We start from the raw sequence: 24,225 nt of genomic DNA, 5'->3' as shown, positions 1-24,225 counted from the left end.
GCTGATTTTTCAGCAGAAACTCTAAAAGCCAGAAGGGAGTGGCATGATATACTTAAAGTGATGAAAGGGAAGAACCTACAACCAAGATTACTCTACCCAGCAAGGATCTCATTCAGATTCAAAGGAGAAATCAAAAGCTTTACAGACAAGCAAAAGCTAAGAGAATTCAGCACCACCTAACCAGCTCTACAACAAATGCTAAAGGAACTTCTCTAAGTGGGAAACACAAGAGAAGAAAAGGACCTAAAAAGACAAACCCAAAACAATTAAGAAAATGGTCATAGGAACATACATATTGATAATTACCTTAAACGTGAATGGATTAAACGCTCCAACCAAAAGACAAAGTCTTGCTGAATGGATACAAAAACAAGACCCATATATATGCTGTCTACAAGAGACCCACTTCAGACCTAGAGACACATACAGACTGAAAGTGAGGGGATGGGAAAAGATATTCCATGCAAATGGAAATCAAAAAAAAAAGAAAGCTGGAGTAGCTATACTCATATCAGATAAAATAGACTTTAAAATAAAGAATGTTACAAGAGACAAGGAAGGACACTACATAATGATTGAGGGATCAATTCAAGAAGAAGATATAACAATTATAAATATATATGCACCCAACATAGGAGCACCTCAATACATAAGGAACTGCTGACAGCTATAAAAGAGGAAATGGACAGTAATACAATAATAGTGGGGGACTTTAACACCTCACACCAATGGACAGATCATCCAAAATGAAAATAAATAAGGAAACAGAAGCTTTAAATGACACAATAGACCAGATAGATTTAATTGATATTTATAGGACATTCCATCCAAAAACAGCAGATTACACTTTCTTCTCAAGTGCGCATGGAACATTCTCCAGGATAGATCACATCTTGGCTCACAAATCAAGTCTCAGTAAATTTAAGAAAATTGAAATCATATCAAGCATCTTTTCTGACCACAACACTATGAGATTAGAAATGAATTACAGGAAAAAAAACATAAAAAACACAAACACATGGAGGTTAAACAGTACGATACTAAATAACCAAGAGATCACTGAAGAAATCAAAGAGGAAGTAAAAAAAATACCTAGAGACAAATGACAATGAAAACACAACAATCCAAAACCTATGGGATGCAGCAAAAGCAGTTCTAAGAGGGAAGTTTATAGCTATACAAGCCTACCTCAAGAAACAAGAAAAATCTCAAATAAACAATCTAACCTTACACCTAAAGGAACTAGAGAAAGAAGAACAAACAAAACCCAAAGTAAGCAGAAGGAAAGAACTCATCAAGATCAGAGCAGAAATAAATGAAATAGAAACAAAACAATAGCAAAGATCAATAAAACTAAAAGCTGGTTCTTTGAAAAGATAAAGAAAATTGATAAACCATTAACCAGACTCATCAAGAAAAAGAGGGAGAGGACTCATAAATCAATAAAATTAGGAATTAAAAAGAAGTTAAAACAGACACCACAGAAATACAAAGCATCCTAAGAGACTACTACAAGCAACTCTATGCCAATAAAATGGACAACCTGGAAGAAATGGGCAAATTCTTAGAAAGGTATAACCTTCCAAGACTGAACCAGGAAGAAATAGAAAATATGAACAGACCAATCACAAGTAATGAAATTGAAACTGTGATTAAAAATCGTCCAACAGACAGAAGTCCAGGACCAGATGGCTTCACAGGTGAATTCTATCAAGCATTTAGAGAAGAGCTAACACCCATCCTTCTCAAACTCTTCCAAAAAACTGCAGAGGAAGGAACACTCCCAAACTCATTCTACGAGGCTACCATCACCCTGATACCAAAACCAGACAAAGATGTCACAAAAAAAGAAAACTACAGGCCAATATCACTGATGAACATAGATGCAAAAATCCTCAACAAAATACTAGCAAACAGAATCCAACAGCACATTAAAAGGATCATACACCATGATCAAGTGGGATTTATCCCAGGGATGCAAGGATTCTTCAATATACGCAAATCAATCAGTGTGATACACCACATTAACAAATTGAAGAATAAAAACCATATGATCATCTCAATAGATGCAGAAAAAGCTTTTGACAAAATTCAACACCAATTTATGATTAAAAACTCTCCAGAAAATGGGCATAGAGGGAACCTACCTCAACATAATAAAGGCCATGTATGACAAACCCACAGCAAACATCATTCTCAATGGTGAAAAACTGAAAGCATTTCCTCTAAGATCAGGAACAAGACAAGGATGTCCGCTCTTGCCACTATTATTCAACACAGTTTTGGAAGTCCTAGCCACGGCAATCAGAGAAAAAAAAGAAATAAAAGGAATACAAATTGGAAAAGAAGAAGTAAAACTGTCACTGTATGCAGATGACATGATACTATACATAGAGAATCCTAAAAATGCCACCAGAAAACTACTAGAGCTAATCAATGAATTCAGTAAAGTTGCAGGATACAAAATTAATGCACAGAAATCTCTTGCATTCCTATACACTAATGATGAAAAATCTGAAAGAGAAATTAAGGAAACACTCCCATTTACCACTGCAACAAAAAGAATAAAATACCTAGGAATAAACCTACCTAGGGAGACAAAAGACCTGTATGCAGAAAACTGTAAGACACTGATGAAAGAAATTAAAGATGTTACCAACAGATGGAGAGATATACCATGTTCTTGGATTGGAAGAATCAACATTGTGAAAATGACTATACTACCCAAAGCAATCTACAGATTCAATGCAATCCCTATCAAATTACCAATGGCATTTTTTACGGAACTAGAACAAAAAATCTTAAAATTTGTATGGAGACACAAAAGACCCCGAATAGCCAAAGCAGTCTTGAGGGAAAAAAACAGAGCTGGAGGAATCAGACTCCCTGACTTCAGACTCTACTACAAAGCTACAGTAATCAAGACAATATGGTACTGGCACAAAAACAGAAACATAGATCAATGGAACAAGATAGATAGCTCAGAGATAAACCCACGCACCCATGGTCAACTAATCTATGACAAAGGAGGCAAGGATATACAATGGAGAAAAGACAGTCTCATCAATAAGTGGTGCTGGGAAAACTAGACAGCTCATGTAAAAGAATGAAATTAGAGCATTCCCTAACACCGTACACAAAAGTAACTCAAAATGGATTCGAGGGCTTCCCTGGTGGCGCAGTGGTTGAGAGTCCACCTGCTGATGCAGGGGACATGGGTTTGTGCCCCAGTCCAGGAAGATCCCACATGCCATGGAGCAGCTAGGCCCGTGAGCCATGGCCACTGAGCCTGCATGTCCGGAGCCTGTGCTCTGCAATGGGAGAGGCCATAATAGTGAGAGGCCCATGTACCACAAAAAAAAAAAAAAAAAAAAAAAAAAATGGATTCAAGACCTAAATGTAAGACTGGACACTATAAAACTCTTAGAGGAAAACATAGGAACTACACTCTTTGACATAAATCACAGCAAGATCTTTTTTGATCCACCTCCTAGAGTAAAAACAAAAATAAACCAATGGGACCTAATGAAACTTAAAAGCTTTTGCACAGCAAAGGAAACCATAAACAAGATGGAAAGACAACCCTCAGAATGGGAGAAAATATTTGCAAACGAATCAACAAAGGATTAATCTCCAAAATATATAAACAGCTCACGCAGCTCAATATTAAAGAAACAACCCAATCCAAAAATGGGCAGAAGACCTAAATAGACATTTCTCCAAAGAAGACATACAGATGGCCAAGAGGCACATGAAAAGCTGCTCAGCATCACTAATTATTAGAGAAATGCAAATCAAAACTACAATGAGGTATCACCTCACACCAGTGAGAATAGGCATCATCAGAAAATCTACAAACAACGAATGCTGGAGAGGGTGTGGAGAAAAGGGAACCCTCTTGCACTGTTGGTGGGAATGTAAATTGATACAGCCACTATGGAGAACAGTATGGAGGTTCCTTAAAAAACTAAAAATAGAATTACCATATGACCCAGCAATCCCACCACTGGGCATATACCCAGAGAAAACCATAATTCAAAAAGACACATGCACCCCAATGTTCATTGCAGCACTATTTACAATAGCCAGGTCATGGAAGCAACCTAAATGCCCATCAACAGACGAATGGATAAAGAAGTTGTGGTACATATATACAATGGAATATTACTCAGCCATAAAAAGGAACAAAATTGAGTCATTTGTTGATACATGGATGGATCTAGAGACTGTCATACTGAGTGAAGTAAGTCAGAAAGAGAAAAACAAATATCGTATATTAATTCATGTATGTGGAACCTAGAAAAATGGTACAGATGAACTGTTTTGCAGGGCAGAAGTTGAGACACAGATGTAGAGAAAAAACGTATGGACACCAAGGGGGGAAAACCGGAGGGGGGTGGGGATGGTGGTGTGTGTGCTGAATTGGGCAATTGGGATTGACATGTATACACTGATGTGTATAACACTGATGACTAATAAGAACCTGCTGTATAAAAAAAAAATTAAAAATTAAAAAAATATAATAACACCAGTCCAGCTGGTTCCATACATTTCAATGACTCGAATCCCTCACCCTGGCCTCGGCCTTCAATTTCCAAATGCATTCACTTTGATTACCTAAGCTTGTCTTCTCTTGGTGTCATTGATACTGGTAGGCAGTGAAATTAGCTTTTTCCGACTCTAGGTATTTCTTCCATTTCCTCTTGAGTATTGTAGTTTCTTTCTTTCCCTTTTCTGAGTCTTGGGTCAAGTGTGCCAGGTGACAACATGACAAAAGTTCAGTGACAAAAGCCATGGGAACAGATAGAAGCAGCTGAACAGGAGGATGTGGCAAAGGAGTGGAGGAGCTTGTCGTGCTTCATTTTTCATAATGTCACACCGGACCTGAGTCTAAAGCCTGGAACTTGGGTTCACATTCCAAGTTCCAGTTCTGGCTCTGTGCTCACTGGAAGAGTGATATTGACAGGTTCTTAACCCTTTTGAGGCTCAGTTTCCCCATTTGTAAAATAGAGATAACAAGAAAGTCTAACCTCATAGGGTTATTAACTAAGCTCGTGTAAAATACACAGCACAGTGCCTGCCACCTGATAGGTGCTCAGTAAATATGTGTTCCCACGCCATCATTCAGTTCTTGTAGCTGCTCAATCAATGGTAGTTATTATTAGGCTCATTACTTGGGAACACCTGCCTATAATTTTTTATTTTATATTCATTATATCATTTATTTAACAGTTTTTATTTTCTGAAAAAGAACATCTTCCCAACATTTGGTATTTTTAGAAGTGTCGATCTTCACTGTCCTTTTTTCCTTCACTGTCCTTTTCACAGATGCATGATTTTCTTTTGATATTGACTGATTTTTGTATTATTTCCATTTAATTTTCATCATGTCTATCATTTCAAATCCAGGATCCTCATGGAAGATCTTCAGAAAGTGCTGGAAAAGGGAAGCAGTTTGCCAACCCAGAGAAGTCGAAGATCCGTCTCTGGATATAATTATGAAGTTTATCACTCCTTAGAAGAAGTATGTAATCAAAGGACCTTTTGTTGCTTTTTCACAAGTGCAGCTTTATCATTTAAGTCTCAGGATTGGGAGAGAAGCATAAGGACAGAGGCAGAGGCTACATGAAGAATACGTACAGCTCTTACATTGCCCAGGCACCTCAGTTCTCTTCCATTAAGCCTTTTACACTATACAAGTAGCAGCAAAATTTTAATTTCACCTGCTTTATCCAACCCACCCCTACAATGGACAGGGGAAGTTCAATGGAGAGTGCAGTAAAGCTGCTATACAGTCGCCCCTTAGTATCCGAAGGGCATTGGGTCCAGGACCCCCTACAGATACCAAAATCATGGATACTCAAGTCCCTTGTGTACAATGGCGTAGTACAGTCAGCCCTTGGTATCCAATGGTTCTGCATCCCCAGATGTGGAGGGCTGACTGTAATTACGGTTATAAACACCCTAATGAAAAAATGCATGGACGGTAGAGCTAGCCAGACTTTGAGGGCAATGGTTTGGTTGAGGGGTAGAGTGAACTTTGATGTTTGCCCCATACCCTGTGCAAATTTGAGACCTCCCCAAAACCAAGCTTCATTTGTGGCACCTCAGGGTCTGTTAGCTTGCTGTTATTCACTGTATCTGAGAAATACAAGGACCCATCCCCACTGCCACTACTGTACATCTGAGCAACAACTAGTTATTCTTCAAATCTCAGTTTAAGCAAGAAGAGAGCTGTTTCTGCTACCCCAGATGGGGTCAGAGCTCCCTCCTCTCAACCCCCGGAGTACTACTTGCGCCCATAGTACATGGATGTGATACCTATCATAGTTGTTAATTATGTTATTGTATGATTATTTGATTAATGCCTTTCTCTCCTAGTAAGCTGAAAGGGCCATGGGCACAAGCCATTGCTTTCTTGTTCACCACTGTATCTGCAGGGCAAGCAAAGAGAGACTTCCAAATAGATAGCTGTTGACAGAATGACTTAAATGGATGAGTACATACATTTTTTTCATTCTTCCCCTGAATTGAGCACAGGAATGCCAGTCATAGAACAAATGAGATCCTGTTATATTCTTAAGAGAATTTTTGGTTCTCTTGATAACAACTTTCCTTTCAAAATTATTTCTCCGTATTTCCTGTTTTTAACATACTTTTTAGAAGCATGAAGTTACCAGCAATGGAAAGGATTTAGATAACTTGACATATTAGATATGTCAAGTTAAGATTAGACATTTAGATAACTTGACATACTTGCTATTAACGTGCACTAGAAAAAAAAGTCAAAAATTAAAAATATATTAATATAGATATGTAAATGTATGTGTGTTTGTGTATCCTGCTCATTAGATTAAATAGGGATAGAAAGAAAGGAAAAATCTGTTTTTTGGTTTTTTTTTTAGAAGAGACTCTTTCACATCATGGAACAGAGGGACACTTTTCTGTGATTTCCTTACTCCTTTATTGGGCTTCAAGTCAGAAATGTCACCCATCTTTCTAAGTGCCTTCTTTATCCATCTCAAATATAACTTTCCCCGATGACAGATAAATGTGTGTGAATGGATCAATGCAAATGTATCGCTATTACTTGGGAAATTATTCAGAGTATGCCCTCCAATGTGTGGCTGGGTAGAATGAACCTTAAATGCAAAAAGATAATGCCTTTTTCTTAGCACCTTCTGTTCAGTGGCAAATTACAATATAGAGGACTTTAATAAACACTTTCAAATAGTTGGGATGGTTTTCCTGAATCTGCTTTCTTTCTTTTCCTCTAAATGTTGGGGGCAAATGGAAATACATTTGGATTTCTCAAAAAGGACCCAGAACACATTGATTAGTTTTCTGTAAAATTCTGCCATTAAGATGTTAATGACAAAGAGTAGTAGAAGGTATGCTTTAAAAGGGGAACAATATAAAGACATAAAACAACTATTCATAAAAGCAGAAAATAAAATGTAATTTTGTGTCCTGAAGAAAATTAAAACAACAAAATTGGTTTATCATTCAATCTTATGCTCCACATATGCTTCTTTGAGTTCCTAACCCACTGTTGTCTTTTTGTTCTCTTTTGTTTACTAAAAGCTCCATAATTGTGAGTCTGACGCGGTTTTTATTTACTTGCTTTTAGATTCAAAACTGGATGCATCATTTGAATAAAACTCATTCAGGCCTCATTCACATGTTCTCTATTGGAAAATCATATGAGGGAAGATCTCTTTTTGTTTTAAAGGTAAAAATAAGAAATTAGTAACTAAATATTTACTAAACATACGTCGTTTTCAGCTTTGACTTATGGGGAAAAGAAACGAAATGGCATTTCATCGTGTCTCATATTTAACCTCATCTGGTAATTTAAGAAAAAAATTTCCCCCCTTAGGTTTTTGAGCCATATTTAATTTTTGCCATCGAGTATTCCAAAGAATACTGTTTCTAAAACAGTATTTATGCACTTCAAAAATAATGACCAACATTATTTGTGAGTTGGTGCTGCTTACGATGAACCAGTGCAAAACTACAGAAATGTGTAAGAAGGTATACGTCATTCCCAGCCCTTGAGCCTGCGTTCTCTTTCAGCCACTGAGCCATCTCTTCTCTGCCAAAGATCTCAAAAGATTTCCCTGCATCACTGTCTCTACTTCCTCAGCAACCATTCAGACCTTGACTCCCTGGCCTTTGCCCTCACGACACCTCTAAAACATCTGTGATGACCCCTACTTGGTTCTCCTCTCGTCTCAGACCATCCCCTCAGGTCTCCTCCAATGGCTCCTCTCCCCTTGTTCTTTCCTTACATGCTGGTGGCCCCAGGATTCTCTCCTCAGCTGTGCTCTCCCTCTCCCCACCCTGCCTGGATGGGCACATCTACCCCATGGTTTCAACAGTCATTCCAGACTTTTCTGTTCAGTGGAGTCTGCTCCCTGGTACTTAGTGGACGTTCATAGCTCATTGCCACCTTGCCATCATCATCTTGATACTCACCAAAGCACCTCAGACTCAGGATGGCAATGCCGTGCTCCGGTCAGGAAACATGAACCATCCTGAATTCCTCTCCTTTATTCTCATCACTTATTTAAATCTAACATGAAGAACTGACAATTCTTTCTTCTAACTTTTGGATTTGTCAAAACCTCTTTTCTTGTCCTCACTGCTATTGCCCTAGCTTGTTTCTGGATCTGTTCTCCCTGGACTATTGCAGTCACAGCAGCCTCAGGACTGAACTTCCCTGTGAGTCCCCATCCTCTACCCTCTTGGCCATCTACACACACACACCTCCCATGGAATACAGGATGAAGCCTTATCTCTGTTACTTAGTATCCAGGAATTTCATGTGTCTTCTGCCTCTGTGTCCAGCTTCATCTGCCATTCTTTCCTCATACCCCAGAAGCAGCTGCTCAAACACGGTGCGCTCAGATTCTCTTCCAAGCTTGAGATGCCTTCTTCCACTTGTCTGCAGGGCAAGCTTCAAGTCTTGCTCAACTCTTCAAAGGCTCCTCTTTTGCTCCACAGGGAAATGAGACATAGCACCCGAGTTGCCAAAGTAACTTACATCTATTCACATTATAATGATTCATTGCTCGTGTGTCTGCCCTCCCCTACTACCGTATAAATTCCTTGTCTTCTCATCTCTGAATCTCCAAGGCCAAGCACTGTGTCTGACATTAAAAAGGATTTCCTAAAGCATTAGTTGAGTGAATTAATGAACGAATGAAAACTAGATCCCCTATCATGTCAAAAGCCATCAACTGATAACTGGGTTAGAAACCGTATTATAAATGAAATTGATATAATAGGATAATAAAGAAAAGTCTGTCACTTGACTCTACAAATCATTTTGTGTTTCCCTTTTGTATTGTAATAAAATTTGACTTTCTCTACATATAAGGCATAGCTATTTCTTTAATAGATATTGCTTGGGAATACGTCTGATTCCCTGCATGGGGAGGGCAGTGGAGAGAAACAGGGCAAGGATGAGGGAGAGGGAGTGAAAAAATTAGCTTCTTACTTAAGTCACATATTATATGAAAATGGAGAAGCAAGCCTATTTAAGCAATTGCATTTTCCTTGTGTATTTTCTACTTTGATTCGTAATTAAGACAATAAATTTATTCTTTCTGCATAAACAAGCCTGGACTTCTGAAATCGATAGGAAATCTGTCTTTTTCATGGGTTACTTAATGAACCCAACTCTAGTGAAGTATTATGCTGAAACCATATTAAATTATGCTGGTCAGTCAATCCAAAAATAAAAGCCTGCATTGGTTACTGTGAATACTCTTGTTTTCAGCTGGGCAGAAGATCACGAGCTTACAAAAGAGCTGTCTGGATAGACTGCGGTATTCATGCAAGAGAATGGATTGGTCCTGCCTTTTGTCAGTGGTTTGTAAAAGAAGTAAGTTAAACCCTTTACAGAGTGTCCATTCTCACTAGCCAGTGTTTTTATTCTGCTCAAGGAACAAAACTGGGAATGTGAAGCCAGCGATATCTGATGGAATGACAGTAACACCGTGATTTTGTGGGTTTCTTCTCTGTTTATGAAGGCCTCTCAAAACCCTGGCTCTGTTTATCTTCAGCTCTGCCCTTGGAGGTGGGAATTACCAACCCTCATTAAAGAGAAAGGACCTGAGATTCAGAGCGTTTATGAATTCGTGACAAATTAGGAACCAACCATAGTAGCTGATATATAGCAAAAGGCTACAAATCCAATTTATGGTGTTCCAGACAGTTTCTCGTGTGATATTCTCTTGTCTTCTCTGTCAAAATGATCTCATGTATGCTACAGCAATAAAGAGATGAGCAAGTGACTGCATTTTGCCCTCCTGCTATGGATCTGTGATTTAGACACCAAAGACCTTTAGCATCTGTGCATTTAACATTCTGTTTCAGTACTTTTCAGTGACTCTAATGGTTGATGATTCATGGTGATTTCTCATTTTCTGAAGGCTTCATTCATTTAAGTCATAAGCCCTCTAAGGCTAGTGTATTGAGGGGGTTCTTATCCCAAGAGTGGGCCAACCTCATGGATGAACATCTTCATATGTTCTAATATTTTTCTACTGTCAAGAATGCAATGACTTTCATGGTTTTTTATAACCTTTACTTCTTAGTATTTTTTTTTTTTTTTTTTTTTGCGGTACGCGGGCCTCTCACTGCTGTGGCCTCTCCCGTTGCGGAGCACAGGCTCCGGAGGCGCAGGCTGAGCGGCCATGGTTCATGGGCCCAGCCGCTCCGCGGCATGTGGGATCTTCCCGGACCGGGGCACGAACCCGTGTCCCCTACATCGGCAGGCAGACTCGCAACCACTGTGCCACCTGGGAAGCCCACTTCTTAGTATTTTTTTTTAAGACTCCTAAAAAAAGCCAACAACTAGTACTGGTAATAACAGTGAAGAACTCTAAGGGAAGGATGGTTGTTAGCCAGAAAAAAAACCCTACAAATTACTCATAGAAAACCATTAAGGATACAAAAGGTATTTAAATATTTCAGTTATATTTCACTGTGTTTTATGGGAAAATTATGTGACCTAGTAAGGTTTATTATTTTGAAGGCTCTCCTAGTCTTAGAAAATACGCCCCACAAATATCAATACTGGGGGGCTTCCCTGGTGGTGCAGTGGTTGAGAGTCCACCTGCCAATGCAGGGGACACGGGTTCAAGTCCTGGTCTGGGAAGATCCCACATGCCGCAGAGCAACTAAGCCCGTGTGCCACAGCTACTGAGCCTACGCTCCAGAGCCTGAGAACCACAACTACTGAGCCTGTGAGCCACAACTACTGAAGTCCGCGCACCTAGAGCCCGTGCTCGACAACAAGAGAAGCCACCGCAATGAGAAGGCCGCGCACCGCAACAAAGAGTAGCCCCCACTCTCCGCAACTAGAGAAAGCCTGCGTGCAGCAACAAAGACCCAATGCAACCAAAAATAAATAAATATAGTTTTTAAAAAGTCAATACTGTATTAATTTGTAAAATCTGCTTCTCTACCACAACCAAACCCACAAAAGTATTCTTAATTTTATAATGTAATAATAAAATTTTCAAACTATTCCCACTCAGCGCATTGAGCAATTCATATTCTCTTAAAATACCATTTCATCCCGGTAGGATAAATGCAAAAGCTAACAAATTGTTAACTCTACCACCTTGCATTAAATATCCATTGTATACATACAACATATTGTCTGCTGTCTTGAGTTTCAAAAGGAAAAGGGGCAAAATGGTTAAGAATAGAACATCTATTGTTTATAGTCTATGGTCCAGTGTATTATTGTAGAACATAAGAATGTATCTCCCAAACATTTTACCTCACCCCCACATGTGCAGCTTCTTTATAACACCTAAATTTACTTTATTTGTTCATGTGGTAATTGTCTCTCTCTTCCTATACTAATGCCAAAGGCAGAAACTCTATTTATCTTGTTCATTGCCAAATCCCCAGTACCTAGAACAACACTTGGCACTTAATAGTGCTTCAGTTATTTGTGAATGAATGGGAGTGTGAGAATCCAGTGGTTATGATATGGAAAGATTTCTGGGAGATGACTTACAATTCATCTCCTAAGGATATGGTACCACTTGGACTTTTGCAGTGCACAATCTGTACAGCCATACACGGCAGCCCTAGAACCCAAGCTAAATTTCCAAGGAAGAGGAGGACACAGTGTAACCACAGAAAAAGGAACAGGCATGTATGGTGACTATCAGTTGAGGGTAGTTCATTTTGGAGCAAGAGCAAGAAGCATCAATTAAGATTAGGCTCCAGGGAATTCCCTGGTGGTGCAGTAGTTAAGAATCCACCTGCCAAGTCAGGGGACATGGGTTCGAGTGCTGGTTCAGGAAGATCCCACATGCCACAGAGCAGCTAAGCCCACATGCCACAACTACTGAGCCCGCATGCCACAACTACTGAAGCCCGTGCGCCTAGAGCCCATGCTCTGCAACAAGAGAAGCCACCACAATGAGAAGCCCATGCACCACAATGAAGAGTAGCCCCCGCTCACTGCAACTAGAGAAAGCCCGCACACAGCAATGAAGACCCAATGCAGCCAAAAAGTTTCTTTAAAAATTAAAAAAAACTTAAAGAATAGGCTCCATTTCACCAAAGATGAGTGAGGAAAGGCTTCTCCTCCCTCCTGCACCAAGCCACCTTCAAGCACACAGATGAGTCTATTTCTGGGCCTCTGCTACCCTTTCCATACCTCTTTTACTCTTGCTGTTTATGGCTGTCACTTACCCCTCCATTTAATCAGGAACATTTCCCATCTGAGTCAGGGAAGCAACAGAAGTGGAAAAAAAGGAGGCCTACGGGTCACTGGTCCCAGTGTCCTTGTGGAAGCAATGGGGCTGCCACATGATAGCAATGACTGGTGATAGCATCACAGGCTTGTAAGAAACGTTCTCATCTTGGCTTGAAGCCCCTGTTCCCATAGAATGGCGGTGTTGCGGCCAGAGGGAATAGGGACTTCAAAGATTTAAGTAACCTTAAGTCTGCCCAGCATTGAAGCATCATATCTTATACACTAAGTCCCTGGTTAAATCCTGCCATCCACAGATGGCAGGGGGTGTCTGGTCCAAGAGGGGCTCCAGGCAGTGTCCCTTCCAGAGGTCACCTCCCCTCCACCACTGAAATCCCAAGACAGGCTCCCAGGCTCTCAACTCCTCTAATTTCCATGGCACCTCTGGGGACACCAGGGAATCTCAAGGCTCTTTCCCCCAGGAGACCCTAAGAGGCTATGCCAAGCCCTCTCTTGGCTGACACACACCACACTGCTGATTGTCTCCTTCTGCATTTGCCCCTCGTTGGCACATGAGACCTCTCAGAAAGACACGTGGTGAACAAGGACCCAGGTTCCCTTTTCTTACATGTTTTACTCCAATCTGGCAGTGGTTTCTACCATCTCTTGATTTCCCTGGAATTTCAACCCCCAAAGAAGGGGATGGTGTCAGAGCCAAAATTTTGGCTTCTTTCCTTTGTTTTCTCTCTCTCTTGGTGTTTTCCCCCAAATTCAACAGCTTAAAACAACAAACATCTATTACTTGATAGTTTCTGTGGGTCAGCAATCTAAGCACAGCTTAGCTGGGTGCCTCTGGCTAAGGGTCTCTCACAAGGCACAGTCAAGGTGTCAGCTGGAGCTTTGGCCATCTCAAGGCTTGTATGGGGGATCTGTTTCTGAGCTCACTCATGTGGCTGCTGGCAGCCTCAGGTCCCCCAGGGCTGTAAGCCAGAGACATCAGTTCCTTGCCACGTGGGCATCGCCATAGGACAGCTCACAACCCAGTACCTGGCTGCCGTCAGAGCAGATGAGAGGGAGAGAGCGTGAACAGGCCCAAGATTGAAACCACAGTCTCTTTGTAACCTAATTTCAGAAGTGACATCCCCCCATCACTTTTGCCATATTCTGTCCATTAGAAGTGAGTCACTAGGTCCAGACTGTATTCAAGGGGAGGGCATTACACAAGAGCATGAATGCCAAGAAGTGGGAATCACTGGGGAGGCTGCCAACCATACTTTGGTGGGACTTTTCCCACAGCCACCACTATAATGTTTGCATCCTTACTCAAATGTGAACTGGAAGAAAACTCATCGAGTCCTAAATCCTGATAGAACAGCAGATTGCACAGAGGTTACATGCACACATTTAGTAGTCAGACAGCCCTGGGTTGGAATGCCAGCTCTGCCATTTACTAGCTATATGACCTTGGTGGGCAAGTCGTTTAACCTCTCTGAACTTCAGTATTAATAATATGTGACACACTGGTTTATTGGGAGGATTAAATTATATAATTCTTGTAAAGGACTTAACAGAGTGCTTGGCGTATAATAAGCAGTTAATTAAATCAACTCAGTAGTGGTAGTAGTATCAGCAAGTTCATATTTTAAAATAACCAAAGAGAATCATTAGAAAGAAGTCAACAAGGATATGAAAGAACCCAACAACACTATCAACCAACAGGATCTAAGTCACATTTATGGATCACCCAACCCAACAACAGCAGAATACACATTCTTTTCAAGTGCCTACGGAACATACACCAAGATATATCATAACATGGACCAAAATACAAACCTCAGCAAATTTAAAGGAAATGAAATCAGACAGACTGTGTTTTCTAACCACAATGAAATCAAACTAGAAATTGATGGCAGAAAGATAACAGGAAAACCTCCAAACACTTGGAAATTAAGATGCTTCTGAATTATCCATGGGTCAAAGATAAAATCTCAAGGGAAATTTTAAAAATGCATTGAACTGAATGAAAATGAAAATACAACATATCAAAATTTGTGGGACACAGCTAAAACAATGCTAAGAGGGAAATTTATAGCACTAAAAGCATACATTAGAAAAGAGGGAAATTCTCAAAACAATAATCAAAGCTCTCACCTCAAGAACCTAGAAAAAGAATAGAAAATAAAGCCAAAGCAAGCAGAAGGAAGTAATATGGATAAGAGCAAAAATCAATGAAATTGAAAACAGAAAATCATTACAGAAAATCAGTGAAACAAGGAGCTGGTTCTTGAAAAGATCAATGAAATTAACAAAGTTCTAGCAATAGAGACAAAGAAAAAAGAAGATACAAATTACCAATGTTAGGAGTGAAAGAGATGTCATTACAAACCCTGCAGATACCAAAAGGACAATAAGGGAATACTATGTATGACCCTACACATATAAATTTGATGGCGTAGGCAAAATGTACCAGTAAATTGAAAAACACAAACTATTACAACTCATCCATTATGAAATAATTTGAATATGCCTATTACCATTAAGGACACTGAATTCATAATTTTAAAATTCAAAAAGAGGAAAGAAAGAAATCTCCAGACCCAGATGGTTTTACTGAAGAATTCTACCAAATGTTTAAAGAAGAAGTGAGACCAATTCTACACAATCTCAGACATTAGAAGAGGAGAGAATATTTTCAATTCATTTATAAAGCTAGTATTACCCTAATACAAAAATCAGACAAAAACAATAGGAAACAAAACTAGAAAATAGATTCAGGGATCCTTAACAGAATATTAGCAAATAGAATTTAGTAATCTAAAAAATAATTCTACACCATGACCAAGTGGAGTTTATTGCAAGGATCCAAGCTTGTTTTAATATTTGAAATTCAACCAATGTAATCTACCATATTAACAAACTGAAGAACAGATAAGTCTACATAATCTTATCAATCGATACAGAAAAAGACCTTGACAAAATTCGACGTTCATGATAAAAACTCCCAGAAAAACAGGAATAGATGGGAACTTCCTCAGTTTTATAAAGAACATCTATGAAAATCCTACAGCAAACATTACACCTAATGGTAAATGACCAAATGCTTCCTCCTAAGATCAGGAACAAGGTAAGGATGTCCACTCTCACCACTCTTAAATTAACATAGTGCTGAAAGTTCTAGTCCATAGAAGAAAAGGAAATAAAAGACATACAGATCGGAAAGGAATAAATAAAATTTTCCTATTTGTCAGTGACATGATTGTCTACACAGAAAATCCCAAGGACTCTACAGGGAAATAGAACTAGTAAGTGAGTTCAGCAAGATCACAGGACAGAAAATAAACATACAAAAGTCAACTGTATTTCTATATACTAGCAATGAACATGTGGATGCTGAAATTAAAAATATAATACCATTTATAATTACTTGTAAAATGAAATACTTAGGAGTAAATCTAACAAAACAAGTATAGGACTTATATGCTAAAAACTATGAAACACTGATCAAAAAAATCAAGCAAAATCTAAATATACAGAGAGATATACCATATTCCTGGATTGGAAGACTCAATACAGAAAAATGTCAATTCTCCCCAAATTGATATACGTTTAACATAATTCCTATAAAAATTCCAGCAAGACTTTTTGTAGATATAGGTAAAATTATTCTAAAATTTATATGGAAAGGCAAAGGAACTAGAAGAGCTAAAACTATTTTGTAAAAGAATCATTCTACCCAACTTCAAGACTTATTATATCATTGGTCATCAAAAGTATGTGGTACTGGTGAAGGGATAGAGACAAATGGAACAGAAGACCCAGAAATAGACCTACACAAATATGCCCAAGTGATTTTCGACAAAGGTGCAAAAGCAATTCAGTGAAGGAAAGACATACTTTTCAACAAATGGTGCTGGAGCAAGTGGACTTCCATAGGCAAATAAATGTATTTCAACCCAAGTCTCATTGCTTATACAAAAATTAACTCAAAATGGATCACGGACTTAAATGTAAAATTACAAAACTTTTAGAATAGGAAAAAGTCTTCAGTATCTAAAGCTAGGCAAAAAGTCCTTAGACTTCACAAAAGGAAAAGTTGGTAAATTGGACATTATCAAACATAATAAAATAAAAATTTTAAACTTTGCTGTGTGAAAGGCCCTGTTAAGCAGAAAAAGACAGCCTACAAACTTTGCCAGATATCTGAGAAAGGATTCATATTTGGATATATAAACTCAAAACTTAACAATAAAAAGGCAAGCAATCCAATTAGAAAATGGGCAAAACACATAAAGAGACATTTCACCAAAAAGAGTATACAGACGGCAAAAAAAAAAAAGCACACAAAAAGATGCCATTTGGGCAATTCAAATGCAAACCACAATGAGCTATCACTAGACACCTGTCAGAATGGCTAAAATCACACACACACACACACACACACGCGGGAAAGGGGGAGAGACTGTCTCACCAGCCAATGCTGGGGAGGATGGGGAAAAACTGGATTGCTCACACACTGCTGGTGGGAATGTAAAACAATGGAGATACTGCTGAAAACAGTTAACGTTTTCTTTTAAAAGAAGACATGCCACTATCATATAACCCAATAATTGCACTCTCAGCATTTATCCCAGAGAAATTAAAACTTATGTTTGCTCAAAAATCTGTACACGAATGTTTATAGCAGCTTTATCTATAACAACCAAAAACTGGAAACAAACCAGATATCCTTCAATGGGCAAAGGGTTAAACAAACTAGAACATGCATACCATGGAAAACTACTCACCAAAAAAAAAAAAAGAACGAACTATGGAAACACACAACAATGTGAATGAATCTCCAGAGAATTATACAATGAAAAACCAATCCCAAATAGATACTGTATGATTTCATTTATATAATATTCTTGAGGTGTTAAAATTACAGTTGACTCTTAAACAACATGGGTTTGAACTGCAGGGGTCTACTTATACACAGATTTTTCTCAATAAATACATACTACAGTACTACATGATCCTCGGTTGGTTGAATCCCGGGATGTGAAACAGTAGCTACAGAGGGCCAACTGTAAAGTTATACATGGATTTCCAACTGCTTTGGGACGGTCAGCAACCCAACCCGCACATTGTTCAAGGGTCAACTGTATAGAAATGGAGAACAGATTAGTGGTTTGCTGGGGGTTAAGGAATGTGGATGTGGCTATAAAAGGGCATCATGAGGGGTCTTTGTAGCGATGGAGAGGTTCTGTATCTTGACTGCATCAATTCCAGTACCCTGATCGTTATATTATACTATACTTTTGTAAAATATTACCATTGGGGGAAAGTGGGTCAAGGGTACAAGATATTTCTCCGTATTAATTCTTATAATTACACGCAAATCTACATTTATCTCAACATTTAAAATGTATTGTAAGAAGAATAACCAGGTCACCATACACGTGGGTTTCATTCTCTTTGGAACCAGGTGCTATTTTCTGCCTAGAGCATCAAGGGAAATTTCATCCCTGCTCTCTCCTCTCTGCTGTGTATAATCCTTATCAACTGACCCTGACTCACTCACTGCACCATGGAAACCAGAAGCATCAGCCTGTGGCTCTGGCTCTGTATGTCCCTCTCTTCTTCAACCAGCTTGACTCTCCCATGCCAGGCCCTGGGATGCTCCCCACTCCAGTTTAGAGGATGAGTCCATGAGTGTCTTGGACACACAAAGCTTAGAAAACAGTGACACAGAGCAAACTACCTGGCTTAACTGACTGGTGAGATGGACTTGATTATTTTGTTATTTTGAAAACTGCTCAAATGAATTCATTATCTCAACATGTGATAGTTGTATTCATTAACTCAACATATAACTACTGGCTGGTAGACTTTTTTAAAACACAAAATACACAACCCGATTGTGGGCTTCTATCTTTTAAACTGAAAATCATTTAATTATGTTGAAAAATATAGAGCTGTCAATTTTGATTTCAATACTTGCCACCTCTTTTTTTTCCTAGTATTCATTTTACAATTCTATCTTGTAAGCAAAATAAAGGAAACCAACGGAGGTGCGCCTGGACTGCAGAATCCTTCTCTTTTTCAATGCTTCTTTGTAGCAAGTTAGCAAACCATCGTTAATATTACATTTATAGTACGTTGGGGGGTTTGGGGGAGGGGGACGTAGGGGGGAACAACTTGGTAGACTTACTATCAAAACGTGTACTGGAGATGCCCCTTCACCATGAAACCAAAAGGCGCTTTAAGAAACACTACCTTTTGGTAATAAAGTTTTCTTAAATTTGTCATGGGCCAAGAGGGATGATATAGACACTAAATTAATTCATCAAAGAAAGAAAACTAGAATAGATAAATAAGGAGAAGGAAACAGGTTAATATACAGAACTTGGAGGTTATCTTTCTGCAAAAGTGAACAGACATTATTTGCAGAAGAGTAAGAGACTTAAATATGAGGGCAAACAGAGGGCAGGGAACAAAGAAAATAGAGCAGATAGAGACTTAAGGAACACTCACAAACCTTAAAAGTCATGGACTTAAAAATTAAATTACAAAGCAAAGGAAACTACCAAGTTAAAAATAGGGTTAAAAACAGATTAGCAGTTCCTCAACAAGTTAAACATAGAGTTACCCATGCAACCCCAAAATTCCACTCCTGTGTATATAAGCAAGAGAGATGAAAACATATATCCACACAGAAATGTGTACATGAATGTTTATAGCAGCATTTTTCATAACAGCCAAAAAGTAGAAGCAACTCAGATGTCCATCAACTGATGGATAAACAAAATGCAGTATATCCATACAATGGGATATTATTCAGCCATAATGAAGTACAATACAAGCTCCAACAGGGATGAACCTTGAAAAACACGTTAAGTGAAATATGCCAGACACGAAAGACCACATAATGTATCTTTCCATTTATATGAAATGTCCAGAATAGGTAAATTTATAGAAACAGGAGGTAGATTAGTGGTTGCCAGAGGGTGAGGGGAGAGGGGAATTGGGAGTGGCTCTAAAAGGTACCATGTTTCTTTTTTAGGTGATGGAAAAGTTCTAGAATTAGATAGTGATGACCACTGCTCAACATTATGAATATACTAAAACACCACTGAACTGTATACTTTTTTAAAAATATAAATCTATTTTATTTATTTTTGCTTGCATTGGGTCTTTATTGCTGTGCGTGGGCTTTCTCTAGTTATGGAGAGCAGGGGCTTCTCTTCATTGCAGTGCGCAGGCTTCTCATTGCGGTGGCTTCTCTTGTTGCAGAGCACAGTCTCTAGGCGCATGGGCTTCAGTAGTTGTGGCACTCGGGTTTAGTTGCTCTGTGGCATGTGGGATCTTCCCGGACCAGGGCTCGAACCCACGTCCCCTGCATTGGCAGGTGGATTCTTAACCACTGCACCACCAGGGAAGCCCTGAAATGTATGCTTTTAAATGAATTACATCTCAATTTAAAAAAGGAAGAAAGTGTTGATACGTGCTACAATGTTAATAAACCTTGAAAGCACTGTGCTAACTGAAAGAAGCTGGTCCCCAAAGACCATATATTACACAGTCCCACTTGCATGCAATGTGCAGAACAGGCTGATTTACAGAAAGTAGACTAGTGGCTGCCTATGGCTGGAGGAAATCAGGGGTCAGGGAGTTGATACCTGAAGGATAAGGAATGTCTTTCTAAGTTGATGAACATATCCTAAACTTATGTAGTGGTCATGGTTGCATAACTCTGTGAATATACTAAAAGCCACTGAATGGTACATTTTAAAAAGATGAACTATAGAATGTGTGAGTTATATCCCAATAAAGCTGTTATTTTTTTTAAATTAATGTTACCTAGGGTTCCCCTGGAAAGTATTTACATTAATCAGTCCAACAATTTCTTGTTGGTCACTACATTTTCAGCCCTCAGCATTCTGGGGGTCAGCAGAAGTATGTCATGGTCCCAGCGCTCAAGGAGTCTGTATTTTATTTGAGAATATTTACGTGCAGGAAACAATAGTAAACAACATAAAACAGTGTACCTTTGGGGATTAAATTATACTGACTATAGTAGCTGAAGGAATTCAAGAATCGGAGAAATCCATGAGACTTTGGAAGAAGACAAGGTTTGGGAAAAATCTGTGGGGAAGTGAGTCTCATTAGGCCTTGACTGAGGAGTGGGAATTTGATCAGGGAGATACAATAGTGTTCTAAAAAAGACAAAACACTAATGTTGAGAACATGGTGTAGATTAGTGAGATCAAAGGCTATAGTCTGTGTGAGTAGATTCTAACGCAATATGAGACTGACTGAAAAATTATAGTTAGCCTCGGAAGCCAACAGTTTGGTCCGATAAAGAAAAATGAGAAAATACTGATATGTAATGAAAAGCATGCATCATTGTCAGTTTAAAAATGAAAGGCAGTGATACATGGATGATAGAAAGGAGGAGCCCAGAGTGAGGGCAACAAACTAGAAGTGTTTAGGGCAAGAATCTACACGTGGACAGGAAGAGTAGATGTAGGAATGGAAAGTAAAGAAAGGGTGTATATAGTTCAAATGAAAAAAATCATTCCTTCCTTCCTTCATTCATTCATTCAACCAAAGGCTTATTGAGCAATACTTTTTTATGTGAAGGCAGCTTGCTAAGTTCTGTAATGGTACAAGTACTGTAATTACAAGACATTAACTCTCTTCTCAATTCATTTACTACAATTCTACTGGGGAGATAAGACACAAACACAGAAGGCAGCACCAATAAAGGAAGTCTTTAGGAATTGATGACTGGCTTGATATGGGGACAAAAGTGCAGGATGGGTCAAAGATGCCCGAGAGAGCAATGGTGTCACTGAAGTTGTGGGAGTATCGGTTGAAATGTTGGCAGTATCACTAGTCTGAAGGGAAGAACCCAACACCACTACATTAAGCAGGTTAAATGATGAATTTAATCAACAAGTAATTACTAAGTGTCTACCACGCAACAGGCCAGGCACTGTGGATATTGCAGAGAGAGACACAGGACCATCAAAAAAAAAAAAAAAAAAACTGCTCTCATGCACCTTGATTCTCAAGGACCAAAAGAATCAAATACTCTCTGATGAGAGGTTAAAGGGACTCAGTAAGCAGCCAAATGACCGAATACCTGATTCACAGGCTTAATTTGGGCAACAGACATCCAAGAATAAATTCCAGTGATTTTGCCAACCATAACAGAATTGTTTTCAAATACTTTTCTTGACTGTATTACTTAATCCGATAAGAGACAGGAAAGGGGTAGAAGATAGCAACAGTTCACCACTGCAGTTCTGGCACAAGTTCGGGGGGTCATTTTTTTTTCTCATAAGCTTGAAATTTTTAAAAATTAATTAATTAATTTGTGGCTGCATTGGGTCTTTGTTGCCACGCACGGACTTTCTCTAGTTGCGGCAAGCGGGGTCTACTCTTCGTTGCGGTGCACGGGCTTTGCATTGCGGTGGCTTCTCTTTGTTGCAGAGCACGGGCTCTAGGTGCGCAGGCTTCAGTTGTTGTGGCACATGGGCTCAGTAGTTGTGGCACGTGGGCTCAGTAGTTGTGGCTCGTGGGCTCTAGAGCGCAGGCTCAGTAGTTGTGGCACACGGGCTTCACTGCTCCGCAGCACTTGGGATCTTCCTGGACCAGGGCTCGAACCCGTGTCCCCTGCATTGACCGGTGGATTCTTAACCACTGCACCACCAGGGAAGTCCAGGGGGGAGTCATATTGATAGTGGGGTAGGCAAGCAATTTTCAACAGCAGCCCATTTTTAACATCTTTTTATTTTTCATTGTTTTATTTTTTTAATTGTGGAAAGGCCACTTAATTCTTTGTTGCCAATGCTGATGGAATGGCATTTGCTTCGTTTCTCAGAATCATCACCAACTGAATGAGGTAATTTGGGCTTTGTTCACTTTTGAGAGTTTTAAAATGTCAATCTCCAGGATTGAGTATGTCAAGCTATGGCTGGTGCTAGCTGGCCCAGAATTATGTATAGCACTTAATTTTTCCCTCAAATAATTCTACATTGCTGGGACAAATTTGACCAGAGTCTTTATTCATAGAATATGTAGAAAGTAACTCTGGGAAATATTCATTTGATTTCCAAGTGAGGAAGACATTTCCAAGCATAAAAGCAAAGAAAGGAGGAAGGCATAGAAAGAAATGATTGATAGCCCTGACTTTATAAAATATATTAAAGGAGCATTTAAAGATACGGGAAACTGCCTGTGACATGCTGCTACATCAATAAAATAAAAATTTAAAAAAACCAGCATGGACACACAGCAAAGGAAAGCATAAACAAAATGAAAAAAGACAACCCACACAATGGGAGAAAATATTTGCAAACGAAGTGACCAACAAGGGTTGAATCTCCAAATTACATAAACAGCTCATGTAGCTCAGTGTCAAAAAAACAAACAACCCAATCAAAAAATGGGCAGAAGATCTAAATAGACATTTCTCCAAAGAAGACATACAGATGGCCAAGAAGCACGTGAAAAGATGCTCAACATCACTAATTAACAGAGAAGTACAAGTCAAAACTACAATGAGGTATCACCTCACGCCGGTCAGAATAGCCATCATCAAAAAATCTACAAACAATAAATGCTGGAGAGGGTGTGGAGAAAAGGGAATCCTCCTACATAGTTAGTGGGAAAGTAAATTGGTACAGCTACTATGGAGAACAGTATTGAGGTTCCTTAAAAAACTAAAAATAGAACTACCATATGATCCAGCAATCCAACTCCTGGGCGTATACCCAGAAAAAACCATAATTCAAAAAGATACATGTACCCAAGTGTTCACTGCAGCACTATTTACAATAGCCAGGACATGGAAGCAACCTAAATACCTATCAACAGAGGAATGGATAAAGAAGATGTGGTACATACATACAATGAACTATTACTCAGCCATAAAAAGGAACGAAATTGGATCATCTGTAGAGATGTGGATGGACCTAGAGACTGTCATACAGAGTGAAGTAAGTCAGAAAAACAAATATCGTATATTAATGCAGTGGAATCTAGAAAAATGGTATAGATAAACTTATTTGCAAAGCAGAAATAGACACACAGACGTCGAGAACAAATGTATGGATACCAAAGGGGGCAGAGGGGTGGGATGGACTGGGAGATTGGGATTGACATATATGCACTACTATGTATAAAATAGATAACTAATAAGAACCTACTGTATAGCACAGGGAACTCTACTCAATACTGTTAATGACCTATATGGGAATAGAATCTAAAAAAAGAGTGGATATATGTATATGTATAACTGATTCACCTTGCTGTACAGCAGAAACACAACATTGTAAACTATACTCCAATAAAAATTAATACATAAAAATAAAAATGTTTTTAATTTTTTAAATTTATTACAATCTGAAAAAAAAAAACCTAGCATGGACATTATAATTTCCATGTTGTAAAATCTATATCTGAGATACATATACATGAGAAATATACTAAATGCTAAAAGAATTATGGGT

The 24,225-nt window shown here is 38.9% G+C and overlaps 1 protein-coding gene across 1 annotated transcript in view; it reads left to right on the top strand.

The window, feature by feature from the left end:
- Positions 1-24,225, top strand: part of CPA6 (carboxypeptidase A6) — a 264,167-nt gene that overhangs the window by 185,388 nt on the left and 54,554 nt on the right. The window contains exons 4-6 of the mRNA XM_004274947.4: positions 5,410-5,524; positions 7,631-7,732; positions 9,785-9,889. Coding sequence (XP_004274995.1) covers positions 5,410-5,524; positions 7,631-7,732; positions 9,785-9,889 — 322 coding nt within the window. The remainder of the gene's footprint in view (positions 1-5,409; positions 5,525-7,630; positions 7,733-9,784; positions 9,890-24,225) is intronic.

Source organism: Orcinus orca, chromosome 17 (genome assembly GCF_937001465.1).
Source record: "Orcinus orca chromosome 17, mOrcOrc1.1, whole genome shotgun sequence".
Taxonomy (NCBI): Eukaryota; Metazoa; Chordata; class Mammalia; order Artiodactyla; family Delphinidae; genus Orcinus; species Orcinus orca.
Note: the sequence above shows the minus strand (reverse complement) of the source record. Positions and strands in the feature narration are given on the sequence as shown.